The sequence below is a fragment of the Misgurnus anguillicaudatus genome, chromosome 12 (genome assembly GCF_027580225.2).
Source record: "Misgurnus anguillicaudatus chromosome 12, ASM2758022v2, whole genome shotgun sequence".
Classification (NCBI taxonomy): Eukaryota; Metazoa; Chordata; class Actinopteri; order Cypriniformes; family Cobitidae; genus Misgurnus; species Misgurnus anguillicaudatus.
The window spans coordinates 36391364-36410734 of record NC_073348.2 but is presented as its reverse complement, the minus strand read 5'-3'; the positions used below and the strand labels follow the sequence as shown (position 1 = coordinate 36410734).

The window sequence follows — 19371 nt, the reverse complement described above, 5'->3', positions numbered from 1 at the left end:
AATTGAGGTACTAATAACCTATGCATTTTTGGCACCAATATGTACCTCTGAAGTACTTACATAACCTGTATAGGTGCAAAGGTGTACTTTTTGCCACCTTGGTGACAGCTAGGGACAATTTTTAGTAATAAGGTCTACACAATTACAAACAATGTGTATGATGTGTTAATGGTTTACAACATTTTGAGTGTTTCAAAGCTTGATGGATTTATTTTCGTGCGAGTTGACCTCAGAATTGAGGCAGAATCTCACTTTGTATTTCATCTTCCTGAAACCAGCTTGTTTCCTGTGCTGATGCATTCGATTTGGTTTTGTTTGCGATAAATGCACACGATACCAACGTGCAACAGCGGTGTGTTGACAGATTTCGGGAAACAGCGTTTGCTGTTTACCCCATGCTTTTAGCTCATCTGATGTCTCATAGGCAGGTCATGTTGACATCTCTGGCCGTAGGGGAAAGGAGACGGAGATGTTTTATGGTTCTGTTTGTCAGGCTTCCTTTTTAATGTGAATAAAAATAGTCTAAACTTTCAAACAAATTGACAAGCATGAGAAAAAATGACAAAACTATTGCAAAAAAACTGCATGGCCTCCAGTGATGGAGGCGTATTTATGCTGTAGGCCATCGTTAGACTGAAAGTGCTTTCTGTCATCACCGATGTGTAACATTCATTTCAGCGTTTCCAGAATGCTGTAAGATGCTCAAGCAAAATACGGATAAAGCATTTTAATTCCCAGTGTGAATTAACGTGTAAGTTTTTGTCTAAAATAAAGAAAACATGAGCATAGATTGATATTTTTCTGATGTCTGGACTTGTAGTCAAGACCACCTAAACCGAGACCAAGTCATAACCAAACAGGCCGAGACCTATACAAGACCAAGACTTTTATGGGTTGAGACCAAGTCAAGACCAAGGTCAGTGCAAGTCACTGCATTAAATATGCATATGATTAGTGTCATGAGAGAAGTTTATAAAATAATAATAATAATAATTAACTGGCACCATAAAAATCAGTAATGATAAAAAATTATTTTGTAATATGCCATCAGTTGTGGTTTGACCGTTCTTGAAATAAAATTCTGAGTCCTCTTCGTCTGAGACGAGAGTCGATTGCGAGATGAGACCAAGACCTTTAAAAGTCTGAAGACCAAGACCGATCTCGAGTACTACAACACTATCTGGACTACCATCACGGGTTTATAAAAATATAAACAGGTTCAATATTTTGTTAATAAATGCATTCTCTGAGAAATTTTATTACAAGTCTTTACTGGAAAAATCACGTCCATAATGCTGGAATTGTCCATATGTTTATGTTTAAGGGATAGTTCACCCAAAAATGTTGTTCCAGACATATAAATATCCTTGTTCTCACACGAAGATGTTTTTGTTTAAAAAGCACATATTTTATTGCTAAAAAACAATGTTATTTGCGTATTTGGTATAATACAATGTGTTCAACACATTTTCCACATACCTTACATGTTTATAGCTCCAGATATCCAGCCATCACTGCAAAAAAATGATTTTCAAGAAAAAAAATCGTAGTATTTTTGTCTTGTTTTCAGTAAAATATCTAAAAATTCATAAATTAAGATACATTTTCTTGATGAGCAGAACGACCAAGAAAAAAAATCAATATCAAATTTAAGCGATTTGGTGCATAAAACAAGCCAAAAAAATCGGCCAATGGGGTGAGCAAATTTTTCTTGAATTTTTCTTGAATTTAGTGTTTAAGAAAATTGTTCAAGTTTTTTTTTTTTGCTTACCCCATTGGCAGATTTTGTTTGCTTGTTTAATGCACGAATTCACTTAGATTTGATATTTTTGACTTATTTTCTGGGTCGTTTTGCTCATCAAGAAAAAGCATCCCAATTTAAGAATCTTCAGATATTTTTACTGAAAACAAGACAAAAATACCAAGATTTTTTTCTTAAAAATAATATTTTGCAGTGTTTCTTAAAATTTTTGTACAAAGCTCATCGATTTGAAAAGCTCTGTATCCCTGATTGGCCAGCTAATCTGTACGTTGTGATTGGCCTGCATGCCGGAAAGTGACGCTCCTTACCATGTTTGAAAGATTCGCTCACAATGCAATGCTAACAGGAGTTAACTTACACACTCCAAAAATTGATTTTCAAGAAAAAAATTCTTAGTATTTTTGTGGGGTAAGCAATAAATTCGAGAAAAATTCAAGAAAGATTTTTTTTTTGCTTGTTTTATGCACAAAATCACTTAAATTTGATATTTTTGGTCTAAATACTAGACTTATTTTCTTGGGTCGTTTTCTTGGGTCTGTCTTTTTCCAGATGCTTAGAATAGGTTTCTTTGCCACAATAAGTTCAAAGGAAAGTAACTATTCTTGACCTTTTTGAAGTAGTATGATTTAAGCAGAAATATCACCAGAAGTAGATCGGGAAGACAATATGCAAAATATCGGACATCATTTTAAAAACATCAGTCTAAAAAGGGGTTAACTTAGGACAAAGAATATAACTATAGGGGGGTGGCTACGTCAGTCTGGCATTTATCACAAAGTGGAGAAACATCTGGAAAAATTCTTTATAACTTTGTTTTTGTATAAAGGAGTCGACGGATAATCTTAAATTGAATAGGGCCAAGTCTGGAGTTGACAGAGCATGTATGGATGTTCCAGGAAGATATTTTGAGGAATGTTTGTAACCAAACCGATCACGAGCTCCATTCGCTTCCATAGTATTCTTTTTTCCTACTATGGAAGTCAATGGGGCATCCGACCGGTTTGGTTACAAACATTCCTCAAAATATCTTCCTTCTGTTTATCAGAACAAAGAAATGTTTACAGATTTGTAACAACATGAAAGTAAGTAAATGACAGAATTTTAATTTTTGGGTGAACTATCCCTTTAAAACTACTTACACACTTTAGCAGTGCAAAATTAGCCAAACACTTTCTGACTATTACGCCATCTCTGATATTGTTCCCAAGGCTGGGAAAAATACACAAAGCTGGCCTGTTTTGCACTGCGTTTATAGAAAGGGCGAAAGTGTTTCTGTGCAGTATGAGAATGACGCCACTTAGTGGTTTAAGTGCAGCACGACTCAGTTCTGTATATGGCAGTTTTTCCATCATTTTTCATAAAGGACAAGTTTCCAATAGTGTGCTACTTTATATTTAGACAACTAATAGGGAGACTAATCTGCTCATAGTCATAAGCAATTAGTATAATTGAACCACAAAAAAACATATTGTACATTAAACAAATTGTATTTTGAGTAATCAAACAAATGGACCTCAATCAGTGTAGAAATTTTCATTGAGACACTAAAACGTCAATAGACTCAACATGGGCCTTTTATTTATTTGATAAACTTCAACATGCCAATTTATAAATGACTCATACATTTAAAAGGCAATAAACAATCAACCAGAACATAACTATTAGGTTTTAATTGTCGTTAATAACAGGGAATGTGTTTGAAATGCTGTTGGCCTTCGGTAAGCACTTCGCAGCTCTCCTACTTTTCCGCACCGCACAGCTCCAACAGGATCTTACGGTAATCGCCCGATGTGTCCCCCTACAAATTAAACCAAAAACATATAAACATTACTACTGATCACAGTACTTTTTCACCTTTAATTGCCAGACAGTATACAGTAGGGGAGAAAAGTGCAGGTGGAGAGAGGGGAACGGACCGGTACTCGGGTCACCGAAAGCATGTCTGTTTGGAACACTTCCCACTACACCTGGAGCTTCAATAATACTAATATTTGAAATAAAATATTCAGACATTATGTCGGAGCCAATGGTGTAGTGGGCAGCCCTCCGACATGTGGTGCTTTCGCACTTTCGGCGACCCGAGTTCAATTCCCGGCTCGTGGTCATTCCGATCCCCGTACCCTTCTCTCCTCCCTGTACTTTCCTGTCCTCTCCAAAACTCAGTGTTAAATAAAAGGCAAAAACTGGCACAAAAAAAATATATATATATATATATATATATATATATAACTTTAAACTTTAAAAAAAATATTCACATAATGAAATAAAACATTGATTCCATTCAGTTATATTGGAAGGATTTTAACAATCATACAAACGAAACCTAGATGAAGTACTGTAGATATTTAAAAATAAAAATTAATTATGGATTAAAGAATTAAAAATATTTCAAAATAGGGATGCATAACGATTAATCACGATTAATCTATAGCAGAATAAAAGTTTTGTTTACATCATATATTTGTGTGGACTGTGTATAGACCCCTTCACGGTTCACGTCACAGGCTGTTCCCACTGCGCATGTCGGGGTCAGAAAAGTCATTACAGCAGATTGAGTTGCGTATTATTCGGTCTCGTCAAAAATGCCTACTTACGTCGTGGACTGTGAAAATCGCACGAGGTCTTCCGTTAAGTTTTCGCGATTCATGCAGAATCTCAAAAACAAAAAAATGCAACATCTGCGTCTGCAAGCAATTAACATGCAGACTGGGACAATGCAAAGATCAAAGAGGCTTGTGTTTGTAGTGCTCACTTCATTTGAGGTAAGTCATCATTTTTCAGCATTGTTAGATTAAATTATAAAGCCTAAATGGTATGAACAGTTCGACCCTGTGCTGCGCGCGCACCCGATAATCATTCAATGTTTACAAACCTTGAAGGGGTCTATAACAACTTTGTATAGATAAATGCACACACATGCACATATTTTTAAGAAATGTTTACATGTGTATATACATTTGTATATGAATGTATAATTTAAATATAAATATTAATACTTAATATATAAATATATATTTTTTCTTAAAAGTATACATGCATGTGTGCATATATAATTATTATACACAGTTCACACACATATATGATGTAAACAAAAACTTTTATTCTGCTATAGATTAATCGTGATTAATTGTTATGCATCCCTATTTCAAAGTATTTGTAAAATATATTGCTAAAAGCTTTAAACATTTAGTTCCATGTCATGTTATCAGGGCCGACGTCCTTGGGGGCCGGTGAATATAATATGATATATATATTTTTTTAATATATATATTTTTTAACGACCGGCCTCATAAAGCATGGACAGCGGCCCATTGGTTCATTTTCCATACTGACACTGGGCTGGCCCAATCATCTCTTAACAAGCTTCACCCCTCCCCTTCTGTTTCTTGTGTCAGATGGAAATAGAGAGCGATGATCTGACACACACAAGAAACAGAGCGCGAGTATCATACAGACGTATTATACATCTCGCACTACTTTTGTCTGACCAGCCCATAACACTCGTTCATCGCGCAACGCAGCCCGTTGCTTTCTTTCTTTGTTTTAATGTTATTCATTAATGGCGCTAAAAGGTGCGGTGGCAATGTACTGCATTTTCCAAAAAAGTTAGCGTAAGATGTTTTTTTTCCCTGACAGACCGGCCCAGGAGACACCTAATCAGCAGCCATTGGTTCTTTTTGATTTGACATTTGGCTAGCCCAATCACAACTTTTAGGGCATTTTATGAAGCATGTAGCGTCAGTGTGCGTCTGTCAAAATAAGAGACGACTGAGAAGCGAGTTGTCATGCGGTAAGCAGAACTGCTTTTAAAACACTGTTGTTAGATATCCTCTTAATAAAACACAGTCAAAAACACAAATGATAGATCAATGGCTGTTTGCAACATGACAGTGATTACACTGCAATAAAATGCAGTGTGGGCAGAATTATTACATCAAACTTTTGATCACAGTTTTTATCAAACATATTTTTCTAATTCCAAACCAAATACATTTTAATAACTACCATTAATTTTGTAAATAAAGCATTTATAAGTAATACATTATTGTTAATGATGGCTGACTGGAGTAAAAAGCACCTTATATTCAAGCGTGCAGAATTATTAGGCACATTTTCTTTTACATTTAAAATGGGCCAAAAATGTTTAACACACACTGGACATTCATTATTTATGTCCATAAGAAAGATGCCATGCATGGAAATTGCAAAATTGAGGTGTGACCATTATACAAGAAATCCTGATTCGGGCAGCAAGGGCATAAAATAGGATGAAAGGAAAATATATATACAAAATTAATGTTGGTTATTAAAATTACTTTGGTTTGGAATTGGCAAAAGGTGTTCAGAAAAAAGTGATCAAAATTTTCTGCACACACTGTAATGGGGCTTGTGGCTTGTCATTGTAACATTTATCTTGTCTCAGTGTTATCATAAGGTGCACAACATTGTGCACTCACTGGCTTATACTATTATTTTTAAAACCTGCAAAGCCTTTTACAGCGCTTACATTTTTGTAATGTCACGTGTCAGCTCTTATACTTTTCTACTTAATCATTACATGGAGTTATAGTCAAGTTTGCACAAAGATTTGTGATCCTATGTAGTGGGCCGGTCTGGGCCAAAATGCCAGGGCCAATTTTTTGTCCCAGTCCAGCCCTGCATGTTATCCATTTACTCTGGTGTAGATTAACTTGTGCATCGATTAACTTGTGTGTAGATTAACCAGTTCACACCACAAATATAACCATGGATGCTGCAAAGCTGTTACGAAATGAATAAAATGATGATGTCACCTTTATAAAGGAGTGCAGGGTTTTTCCATACATCCTAAGAAACTCGGCCTTAATGTCCAGCATGTCAATCTCTGCGCGAGACACCATGGTCCTGATCAACACGCTGTCTGTGGTACCTAAACCCTACGGGAAGCCGAAATAAAAATGAAATGAGTTCAAGTTCTGATTTCTTTTATTCAAAGCGACTTTTAGTGCATTTATTTTAATACTATTTTCTTTTAATATGCGTTTTCCTGGGGATCAAACATATGCACTGCAAAAAATGATTTTCAAGAAAAAATTCTTAGTATTTTTGTCTTGTTTTCAGTAAAAATATCTAAAAATTCTTAAATTAAGATGCTTTTTCTTTATAAAGCAAAACGACCAAAGAAAATAAGTCTAGTTTTAAGACCAAAAATATCAAATTTAAGTGATTTTGTGTATATAACAAGCAAAAAATCTGCCAATGGGGTAAGCAAAAAAATCTTGAACATTTTTCTTAAACATTAAATTCAAGAAAAATTAGCTTACCCCATTAGCAGATTTGTATGCTTGTTTTATGCACAAAATCACTTAAATTTGATATTTTTGTTCTAAAAACTAGACTTATTTTCTTGGGTTGTTTTGCTCATCAAGAAAAAACATCTTACTTAGATATTTTTACTGAAAACAAGACAAAAATACTAAGATACTTTTTTCTTAAAATTCATTTTTTTGCAGTGTGATCTTTGCAAAATGCTATACCATCTACGCTACAGGAACACCGTTTACCTTCATTGACTTGTAGAGTCTTTCAGCAAAAAATGCAGGCTTGTTTTTCAGGCATTTCACTGTAAAGCACACAACCAAGTGTTATACGCCAGTCGGCAATGCATTTAAATAACCTGGATTAAAAAACATATATGCTTACTGTACCTATTGCCAAAAAGACATCCTCCAGGGAGCCAGACATCTCTCGCTTTATGCTGTCTTCAATGTCCCGTCCTGAAATCTTCTGATAATCTTTAAACACTAAAAACAGAGTAAGTCTATGTTTAGAAATGCTTGTGTACACTGCATACTATTTATTTGTGAAACAAGTGTGTAAGAAAAATTTGCAACATATTCAAACAGCAGTATGCTACAAATGTTTAACCTAACCGCATTGCATGCCGGAAATTAAAACTTATTTTGCATTGTATATCCACTTATAACCTACTTTAACTATTCGTAGTATGCCCTAGTTAAAACATTTACATATAGTCACCACAAGAAGGAAATAAGAACTGTACTGTATTGTTTCTGGTCATTTTGTTAGGGAGTTGTTTTCTTCTGCTAGTTATCAGATGTTATAATATATCAAAATGCTTGCATGTTTTTACAAAATAAAACTTTATGGGGCAGTCTCCCAGACAGGGCTTATCCTAGTCCCAGACAAAAATGCATGTTTGAGATGCCTTAATTTAAAAACATTGTGCACTGACATATCTCACATATCTTATATACTGACATTTCAACATGCCATTGTTTTGTCTCAAGATGCAGATGGTAGATCGTATTTGTATGGTTTGTTTGTAAAAACGACTTCAATGTCCTAATATAACTAAAATGTAATCCTGGATTAATCTAAACCCTGTCCGGGAAACCGCCCCAATAAACAGATTAGTAAATTGGACCTGATAAAACAAAAGGACAAGCAGTTTCTCAAGTGTGCAGTTATTTAGAAATAATGTGACTTGCTTGAAGAAACTAGTACTACTGTGCTTTTTTAAACAAAATATAATAATTTACATCCAGTCACCACAAGGTGGAGATATTGAGTATATAATGCATTGTTCAAGTCAGATATTTATAATGGAGCTGTTTTTTCCAAATGTAATGTGCTGATACAGTAACACATGACTGGGATAAAGGGGTTCTGTTTTAACATCGCAAATGGGTCACAGATACCTTGAATGAGATGATTTCTGCTCCTCACGCAAAGCACAGTGAGAAACTTGACTTCATCTGTTCCCCAGCGTGCCTCGCCTGCCTCATAGATGTCCTGTTGGTTAATGAATAATAAAATTAACAAATATGTTTCTATATACTGTTAATCATAAACAGCTGAGACCACATTCATCATTTTTTCATTTAAATCTGGAGAAAATTAAAACGTTTCGAGATTTTAGAGAAAATGTAAAACACAACAAATAATATTCAATTATTATAGGAGTATTTACTACAATAAAATGTAAGCGAATTACTTACATTAACCATGTTATTTCCTTTGTATAAGCACACATTTTGAAATCACATTGGGATAAAATGGACCGTTGTGTATCATCTACAAAAATCTGTCTATGCCAGCTCAAGTACATACTGTCTTTAAAGGTGCAGTGTGTAATTTTTAGAAGGATCTCTTGACAGAAATGCAAAATAATACACAAAACTATATTATCAGGGGTGTACAAAGACCTTTCATAATGAACCGTTATGTGTTTATTACCTTAGAACGAGACCTTTTTATCTACATACAAAGTGGGTCCCCTTACATGGAAGTCGCCATTTTTCTACAGAAGCCCCTTTTTTTTCTAAGTTGTCTCTGACGATGACATGTTTGTCCGGTGGCAGCTACCGTAGCTTCTCTATGTGTTTCAAAAGCGAGGGGTGAGCAGTGGACTACGCCATTGGTTGCAATTCGCAACCTCACCACTAGATACCGCTAAAATGTACACACTGCACCTTTAAAGGGAAAGTTTACCCAAAAATGAAAATGATGTCATCGTGTACTTAATCTCATGTTGTTACAAACCTGTATTCATTTCTGTGTTCTGATGAACACTCGGAAAGATATTTTGAATAATGTTACCAACTAAACTGATCAGAGGCCCCATTGACCTTCATATTAGGAAAAAAATACTATGGCAGTCAATGGGGCCTTTGATCAGTTTGGTAACATTATTCAAAATATCTTCCTAAATGATGACAGAATCTCTTAAAAAACAAAAAAGGGGATAAAGCAAAAATATATTTTGGGATTTGTATACAATTAATTAATTTTCTCCAAAACGATATGTTAATGATATAATTGGAATTATTTGTAATAGAAACATTTTCACTAATAGTCTCAGACTTTTGGACCCAACTGTATACAAAATATCAACTGAAAAATATAAAAATAAACAATGGCCTCAAAAAGTTACATTAATGATAAACAGTAAAAATAAATACTTTATACAAACTTTATACAAGGCATATACTTACAACACTTTTTTTGTGTTAAAATGCTGAAATAACAAATAATAGCATTCAAAATTCAGACCAAAACTATTTGGACACTTTCTGCTAGTCAAAAATATTTGCTAAACTGCACGTAGGATCGACTACTGTACATACATCCACCAAAATCATCTCAAAATTAAAACCACGCTCATGACAGAAATCCTCACCTTTGCATCCTGGGCAACCAGGGCATCATCCACCTTTAAGCTTTCGTCACGGCCAGCCTATAAACAAAGCAGATAAAAAACAGCTCAAATCTCAAAAGCTCAACTATGGGGAGGGAAACACCTGCAGAGGCCGGATAATGTGGGTGGCAAAGGTTTGCATAGCAAGCATAAGCAGCAAGAAACTCATCTTTACATTCGTGACCCTGTCTTGTAAAAAAAAAACAGCTAAAGTAGTTTCTTGTTATTTACTGTTTTCTACATTAAATCATCCTAAAGAGCATACATTGACTGAGTAAGATCATGATTGAAATGCTCATAATCTCATTATTAGACTATGGGGCGGTTTCACAGACAGGGATTAGACTAGTACTAGACTAAAGTAAAAGTAAGAGATTGCTGAAAACAGCTTGGATTGACATTTCTAAAATTACAACAGTGCCCTTTGTTTTGCCTCAAAATGCACACAAGTAATGTTTTTAGTATGACATGTTTGCTCAAACTTGTTATATTTCCTAAATAAACTAAGGACTAGTCCTGGCTTAAGCTAATCCCTGTCTGTGAAACCACCCCAAAGTGATTTTAACCTGGATTTCAAAGACAGGGTCGCAAATAATAAGAGTGAGGAGATATAGGTTTATTTAAGGGACATTTTTTGTTTATTTACCGAAAGTAATGAGACCAAGACCCTCTGGAACATTCCAGAAGTGTCTCCGCAGACGTCATCCTCAAGATTTTTGTCATAATCTGTAATGATGTAATCAGCAAATATGAAAGGAAAAAAAATAAGAAGTGTATATTTATAGACAATGTTCAACTATGCACAAATGCTGTTCCTACAAAAAATCTGCTTATACTGTATTACACTTCTCTATTACACTTGTTATGCCCTTTTACACATCAAAACATGTCTCTGATAAGTATTTTTTTTTTGCATATTTTATGTATGTCATTGACAAATTTACTACAGTAGCAAAGTTATAATATAATAATAATTCAGAATTATATCCCAAATTAAGTCTTGCATGATTTTTTCTTACCCTAATGGCAAAAAAAAAAACATTAAATTTCCAGATTTATACTTGTTGCAATATATATCAAAATATGTAAAAGATCTGCTCCAAAGACAATACATTAAATAATTTTTCCTCCAAAGTAAATGATGTTTTTTTATATGTTGAGATATTTATAATGGAAAACAAGAAGAATCCTGGGCCCGTTTTCATGAAAAACTTCTTAAGAAAATTTTTAGAAATGTGTTCCCTTAAAATGAAACAGAAAAGTAATTCAGAAAGCATCTGAACCCTTAAAAGTATCGACAAGGACTTTTATGAGGCTTAAGAGTTTCTTTCCAACAGGGAAAGGTAACAAAATGCGACAAAAGAGACAAAAAGTATATATACCATATACTTAAAAGCACTCTTTTCTTCCTTCTTGGACAACCAACCAATCACAGTCTTTAAAAGACTATATAGCAACGTGGGTCAGCCTCGTCTCATCACTAAAATAAAAGTTTTTGTATTTTCCTTGCTCAGAGTTGCTTTCTGATTCTAAGAAGCTTTAAGAATACAGGCCCTGATTTTTTGCAGAATGTACCTTTCTTGTAAGTAGCGATGATTTCTTTAATCTCAGAATTGCTTCTGGAGGCCAAGATGTCAATAAGACACGCTTCTTCTGTTCCTGCACCCTAAAGACAAAGAAGAATCACTCCAGCATAACGAAATAATGGCCCTTAGGCTAATAATACACAAAGTAAGCTTTCAGGGCATAAAAACCTAAGAGCACATGTGTGTCAGAGTCCATCTGTTTAATGGCCCCAGGGCAGCAATTTTCTACAAAAACAATTTTTTCAGTAATTACTGTTATTAGTGGTGAAAAAATGGCATACTTCATTTTCAATTTAATCTCTGGAAAGGTAAAAGATTGTGTTTTAACTACCCTACGTGCATAATTTATCGAAGTCACTCACAGTGCATTTAAGGTTAGCAGTTTTACCACTACGCTCTTAGAATGGATGTGTTAATCCATTTAACAACCAGTGTTAGTTTAGAGACAACAAACTTAAGGCTTTGTTCCCGAATAACACATCCGTTCCAAGAGTGCATGTGTGATCCCAGGGAATCAAACCCATAAACTTTAACGCTAATGCTTTACCGACCTACAGGAACGCTTGTCCTCACTAACCTTGATGGCATTTCTCAGTTCATACGCATCGTAGACTGGCGCAGGCATCATCAGGCCAACCACAACCTTCTCAAAGTTTCCAGTGAGCTCTGACTTCAATTCATCCATCAGATCCTAAAAGAAAAAAATATTCACGAGGATAAGAGTTTGAGCTTTTTAAAACTTTAACTTACACAATTTATTAGACCAGCATGCAATGTAAGGTTTGTACCACAGCTGACCTAAACTAACAGTATTGAAATATTTTTATGTCTCTACAATGGTTAATGCATCACTATGTATAAGCCCTTTAGTCACAGTATTTCTAATGCTATAATATATAGGGCCCTATTTTAACGATCTAAGCGCACGGTCTAAAGCTCACGGCGTATGGTCTAAATGGGCGTGTCCGATTCCACTTTTGCTTACTTAACGACGGGAAAATGGTTTGAGCACAGTCGAAAAGGGTTGTTCCTATTAACATGTTACTATTAAGGGCGTAACGTGCAATAAAAACCAGTTGCGCTGGAGCTATGTCTAATCCTTATATAGATGAAGGACTTTGTAAACTGAAAAACTAAGTGGAGGAAGACCCCCAGTTTAAGAATAATGTAAAAAAAAAACGTGTTGTTTTCATTTTTATTGAAATTTTTATTTTTTGTATTAAAACCTTTAAAAGCCTTTTTCTTTCAGTCATAGAAGTACAAATAGTGGGCTTTTAATTGCTGTAAATGTACTGATATCCTACATAATCATTGTTATCTCATAAAATAATTAGCAAATATGCAAGAAAAGGTTTGTACTCTAAAAATACAAACAAGAAATAAAGAATTTACAAACGTGCGGAGAGCCGAAGCGTTTCAGCACTCGGACAGCGCCATGGATTTTTAAAAAGGATTATTTTTTTAAATGTTTCTCATCTCACCATATCCACAGGTACAAAGTCATCATATACAATAAATCCGTAGTGTAGCATTTAAAAAACATTTAAAAATAGATGCATTTGTTTAAAGCAAACAAGCATTTATTTACTTACCAGGCTACAGGTGAAGCACCTCTTTACGCCTTCTAACGTCTCATAATCGGTCCTCATTTATGTCCAAGAGACTCAATAATAATCTTTTACATTTCAATCCTTTAATCTTTCATATTTAAAAGCGTTTTTATGCTGCTGCGCATTCATGTATGTGATAAGCAAACCCGCGTTCTCGTCCCGTTTATAGGCGTATATTAACGCTCTCTTTAAATAACAAAAAACATATTGCGCCATTGACTTTAGACTAGGTTTTAGTTGGTCAATGGCATAGTCTATTTTAGTTGCTTCAAAATAGCAACGCGCCAACAATGCGCCTGAACACACCTCGTTTTCAGACCAGAACGCCCATGGGCGCAAAATTGGGCGCAAATGCATTTACTATTTAAACAATGTGGCGCTAAACGTGAAAATGATAATTGCGCCAGGTTGAAACTAGCAAAAGACACTTGCGTCGCGCATTGCGCCGGTTGTACGATAGAGCCCATAGTTGTTATCAATGAGTTTTGAACTTACCGTTCGAAGCGTAAATTAATTTTGATTTTCATTACTCCTGTTCAATGTGGCAAAACATCATGAACTTTCCAAAAAATAAAAAGTTTACATTAAAGCACTTCACGATGCTGGACGGTCTTAGAGAAAAATAGACAGGTGCCCTAATAGATTTGTGAAGAGTTAATTTTTACACGTCTTAATGTGAAATGAAGAATTGTCTTTGATTTTGACATCAGTGTTTTGTTAAAATGCTCTAAATTCAGACATAACTGTACAGAAAGAGTTGGGTGAGGCTTGCAATTTACAGACCGTCCTGTGTGCTGGCCAGACCTTGACTCTCCACAATGACTCACTCTTTCTCAAACAGCATTTGAGTCGATAAACTTTCCATGCATGCAGGCAAGACCCGACCGTGACTTTTATATGCAGTCTAGTCTCATTTACATGGCTTATGGTTGCTATGCTACAGTATAAAGATGGTTCACCGATTAATAGACGGTGACCCAAAGGGAAACATAATAAAATCGATGCTGCTTGCCAGATACACAAAGCACAGCTTCCTTTAACTCGTCCTAGGTTATGATAACAGTCATAACAGTAGGGAAGTCTCTGAGATAAGACCTCCAGACTATCTGTCCCTCATTGTTTGCATTTACATGACGGGTTAATGATTGGAGCTGGTCGACGGCATCTGTTATCGGGAAACATGCTCTGCTTTGTCCATACCTGTCAATATACAGAGTTGTCAACAACGTTATCTAATCTCGTTTGTGAGCCGCATGTTTTAAGTACATAAACCTGATAGTTGCCAACCTTTAGAAACTTGCGCAAAGATAAGAACATACAGGCTTCCCTATTTTTCAGCATGAGTAGGTGTTGCTTTTATTATTACTGAGCTGTTAATAATGAGGTGTAAAATTGTATCTATGTTACCTTTCCAATGGTACGTTTGAAAGCCTCCTTGATCTTCTGCCGTTGCGCAATAGTGCGATGAGCCACAATCTCAATGATAGTTGCCTCATTGGTGCCTGAAAGAAATTAATTTCTGTTTAAAATAATATAGTTTACATTACTATTAGGGATGCACCGATATATCTGCCTATAATCGGTAAGGATTGTTTAAAAACAGCCGATGATCGGTGGAGATTATATTTTAGCAATCAATACAGACAGAAAAACACTCATGCTGTGATTGTTTTGAATTAGGTGACATTTACAGTTTGTACAATTCAGATTTCATGATATAAACATGTGAAAAAAAAAATTGTAAAAGCAGCATATATCGGCATGGGTAATGAAATATCGGTATCGTCACAGAAATGTAGTTTCGGTGCATCCCTATTTGCTATATTGCATACATGCAAAGTATACAGTGTGAACATGCAGCCCATATGTCTTCTGAAGCCATATGATTGAAGTTCAAGTTTCTCATGCAAATGTCAAGTCAAATTTATTTATATAACGCTTTTTTACAATGCTGCATTGTTGCAGCTTTACACGAAAAAATAAGGAAGTACAGAAAATGTGAAAAATTATTAAATATAGAGTATATGGAGTAGAATATGATTTTTTTTATCATAAATAGATTATAAACACTATATACACTTGTATAGTATTGAATAGAAATGTATTGTATGACTTAAAAAAAACATTACAGAATACAGAAATATAGCTTACAAATTATGTTTCTATTTTTGCATTTTTTGTGACTCTAGTCACTGTATGATTTCACTGTATGGTAATGTGAAAAAAATATTCTTTAAATCTTTTCAAGGAAAAATATTATACAGGTTTAGAACAACATGCATTTAAAGGGACAGTTCACCCATAAATGAAAAATTCTGTCATTATTTACTCGTTCATGCCGTTACAAACCTCTACCAATATCTCTGCTCTGCTGACCACAAAGGAAGATATTTGCAATGAAGCAGGAAACAAAAGCACCATTGACTTCCATACAAAATATCTTCCTTTGTATTCACCAGAACAAAGAATTCAATACAAGTCCGTAACAACGCGAGGGTAAGAAAATGATTACAGAATTGTCATTTTTGGGTGAATATCCCTTTAAGAACATTTTTGGGTGAACTGTCCCTTTAAGAAGAAAATCACATGCTTGATTACACAATCGCATGCAAGTTTCATTCATTAAATGGCATGTGTACAATTGTACCTAAACCAAAATCACATGGAGTTGACTCATACCACCCTTCGTGCAAGTCAGCGCTTAATAGTACCACATCTGCATTTCAGACATATTCATGTAACGTGCCTCACAGAAATAAGCTGAAGTTCATTACACTAGTAAATCTGTAGCACTTATAGGCTTTCCTATGATGAGCAAAGACATTTTCTGATGCACCAATGTCAACCTCTAATTTGTATTGGAAAAGTCCAGCTGACTCACACATGTCAGTTAAAATGCAGATGCGATCTAGTCTGGTCTGAATGCCAAGACATTTAAATAGGAAGGGTTTACAAGTCATTTAAATAGCAACCGCACATCACTGAAGATCCCATGGTTGTCATTTATTCAAAAGGGGCAGAAATCTTATGCAAGGATGTGAGGTTTATGGGTTGGGCTGCTTTTGGTATGCCATTAGGCAAACAATAAAAATAAGCTGGGGTTTTCATCCAGATATACGCCATTAAATATTTATTATTTGGTTTAAGTAGTGTTCATTATTATGTTCAATCACTCACCAGCTCCCTTCATTGAATTATAAATTTTCTGGGCATCTTCATCTGCATTGAAGCCTGATGCCTCGGTCACAGTTCCACGGTTACCCAACTACAGCCAAAAAATAAAGAAAAAGACAAAATGACAAGTGCAAACCATGATTGTAATTTGGAATCTATAAATGTAGATTTGAGTGCCGTTTAAAAACGAATAATTTTAGGCTTGGATTGAAATTGACTCTCGTGTTCTTTTTAAGTCTTTAGATCAAAAATCTTTATTTAAGATAATAATGACAACATGTGCAAAACTTAACTGCTTGTATACTTTTTCATTTGTATTTATAACAAAAACAACTTTAGGAAAATGAGGCATAAACCAGCCTTTACTAAAGTCAATGTAAACGGATACAATTAAATTGCCCTTGCATTTGCTAGTTGTTTGCATATTCTGTCAGTATGTTAGATGGATGATAGCTCATGAAAATTATAAGTAGTAAAATAAAGAAGATTTCTGAATTGACCACATGGGAGATATAATATCAGACATATTTTGACATTATCTAACCAAACTCTTTACAATGAAAATAAAGATCTTACCGCTGCCATCGTAATAAAGGATCAGGTGATGGAGAGATGTAAATGCTGAAGAAAGAAAAAATCATATTATATGTGGCTCTGCTGCAATAACCCAGGGTCACGTTAATGGTTTCCCATAAAACTACAAACATTAAAAGATGCTTTTTTTAAATATTTAGTATCTAATGCAATAACATTTACACACACAAATGTGACACAAGTGTCCAAAAACACATTCGGCACCACTGCAACAGAAAAGCCGATCCAAAAGGAGGTAATCAGACATGGTCAGATGTTTCCCTGTTACCTTTTGTTTTAAATGAATCGGATGCATTGTTTTACTGAAATACAAGTAGGAGAGCGCTTGACCTAATAACAGGGCAAGACACTGTTAAATAAATAATGCCATTAGCAAAATGGTTACCATTTTACAATTGAGCTCATTTAGCAGAAGAGGCTTAACTTGTAATTACCAGCCTTTTGCTTAGTGTTGCATTTCATAGTATTCTTACATTGACATGGCCCCATGAATATACTATGGATGTCTTTTAATAATTTATATCATTCACACACAGCATATGTCCTATATTTGCTTAATAGTGTTTATACTATATAAATTTATATTTTTTTTACATTTTCATGTTTCATTATAAAGATTAGGCTCTTTTTAATAGTAAGCATATAATGTTTGCTCACTTCATACAGATGGAAGCTCAACTAAATGCGGGCTATTTGCAAAACAGCGCGGTCTAGTTTGTTTGCTATGCAAAGCACTTTCTGGGTCATTGTGTCTTTTGGTAAACTCTTTAAAACAAAAGGTTATATGTCATGTTCACAAAGTCATATAAGTGATTCTTACGTAATAACTTTGGAACCAAAATAAAAGTGAAATAAAAAATGTGTGTTCGGCTTAATACTGCACTGCGCAGATCGAACGTCTGTGACATCAAAACATCGCGAGACAAATTCGAAAGCTAGGCTCCGAACGTTTTCTCGCGGTACGTTGATGTCATAATTCTATCTGTGTCCGCAGTGAAACAAAGTTGGACACTCCTTAAAACTTTCCAAGAAACTAACTGTACCCTGTTTAAACACAATACATGCTAACTTTCACTGTGTTTTAAGTCTCGTAAAGTGTGAAATCAATTTCATTGGGAAATAACTTTCCGCAGAGTTTCGTTACGGAAGCGCGGATGATCAAAGCGCGAAAGATGTATAATTGTTGTAAGTTGTATTTTTCTTACCTGCTGAGTCGCTGGATTCACGAGATCAACACCCGTTCACACGATGAGTTAGTGGACGCGCAAGGTAGCCTATGTGAGACTGTCTCGGACTTTTGTTGCCAGCTTCAGTGGGTGTTGTCTTGTGTGGACTGAATCATGTTACAGTTCAGTTCCTAGTTCACGACCACACCTCTTCATTATTTGCTCACAGAAATGAGATGAATGATTGAACAGTTATGACCTGCTTGCAGAACAGAAGAGTAGGCCTACTGATGATATATTATGATAAGATATGATAACATATGATTAAATATTAGTTTCCCATGTGCTTCAGGACATTAAACTGCCTGTCAGTTATTTTACTTGTCAATTTCTAACTACCTAAGTTACTGATGATATGTTATGATCAGATGTGATAACATATGATTAAATATTAGTTTCACATGTGCTTCAGGACATTAACCTGCCTGTCAGTTATTTTACTTTTCAATTTCTAACTATCTTTCTTTGTTTTTGTTGTAAACATAGTTCAGATGATGTTTTTGTAGTGGATAAAGGTGCTGAAATGGTTCTTTTAGAATCTGGAACTGGAACCAAAATGATTATTAATGGCATCACTGTGAAGAAATATTTTATTTGTAAGAATGTCTCCTGATACCGCAGATAAAACATGATATCTATTTTACATCTCCGCCAGATAATTAATGTATCAATTTTTGCACATCTTTTTAAAGTAAAGGTGCAAGGTTCTTTCTCTGTGATGCCATAGAAGAACTATTATTGGTTCCTCAAACCATTCATTCAAAGGTTTTTTAAAGAAACGTTTGTGTCAAACATTTTTACCGCAAATAACCTTTTTTGAAACAAGAAGGGTTAAAGGTTCCTTATGGTACGGTTCAGCCAAAAATGGTTCTCCTACGGCATCATGAAGCATCTTTAATTTTTAAGAGAGTATGGTACCATGGATCAATAAAAGCCATACCATATTCTTGTAATCACAGGCGTCATGCCCATTGAAACTGAGGGGGCACATGCCCCCTCGGTTTTTTGAGCCAAATGGATTTTGCATGCAACCTCAAAATCAAAGAAGCCTCCATTAATCTGTTTCTTTTAATCTGTTTAAAATGCCCAAATTATTAATTTTGTGGTGCATCCGTGTCACTTTTGATGTATGTGTATGCACACATTTCTGTGAGCTTCTGTGAGCTTTGCACACTGTGCCCCCTTAAAAAAATTGGTGCATGACCCTGCTTGTAATACA

General features: G+C 35.0%; 1 protein-coding gene across 1 annotated transcript; it reads right to left on the bottom strand.

Annotated features, from left to right (window-relative positions):
- Positions 1-3318: 3318 nt before the first annotated feature.
- anxa4 (annexin A4) lies at positions 3319-18288 on the bottom strand. Its single transcript, XM_055207787.2, has 13 exons — positions 18132-18288; positions 16909-16953; positions 16336-16423; positions 14566-14660; positions 12126-12239; positions 11538-11628; positions 10609-10688; positions 9945-10001; positions 8464-8557; positions 7450-7545; positions 7306-7364; positions 6556-6678; positions 3319-3560 (listed from the first exon to the last, which is right to left on the bottom strand). Exons 2-13 carry the CDS (start codon positions 16915-16917, stop codon positions 3501-3503), a joined length of 966 nt encoding a protein of 321 aa, XP_055063762.1. The 5' UTR covers positions 16918-16953; positions 18132-18288; the 3' UTR covers positions 3319-3500.
- Between the last annotated feature and the right edge of the window lie 1083 nt (positions 18289-19371).

Bases quoted from the DNA above. Each gene is read 5' to 3' on its own strand.
- anxa4 (XM_055207787.2), bottom strand. The intron at 10,689-11,537 runs GTACATTCTGCA...ACATCATTACAG, and splicing joins CATCGCTACTTACAAGAAAG to ATTATGACAAAAATCTTGAG. The intron at 10,002-10,608 runs GTAAATAAACAA...CTTTGTTTATAG, and splicing joins TCTTGGTCTCATTACTTTCG to GCTGGCCGTGACGAAAGCTT.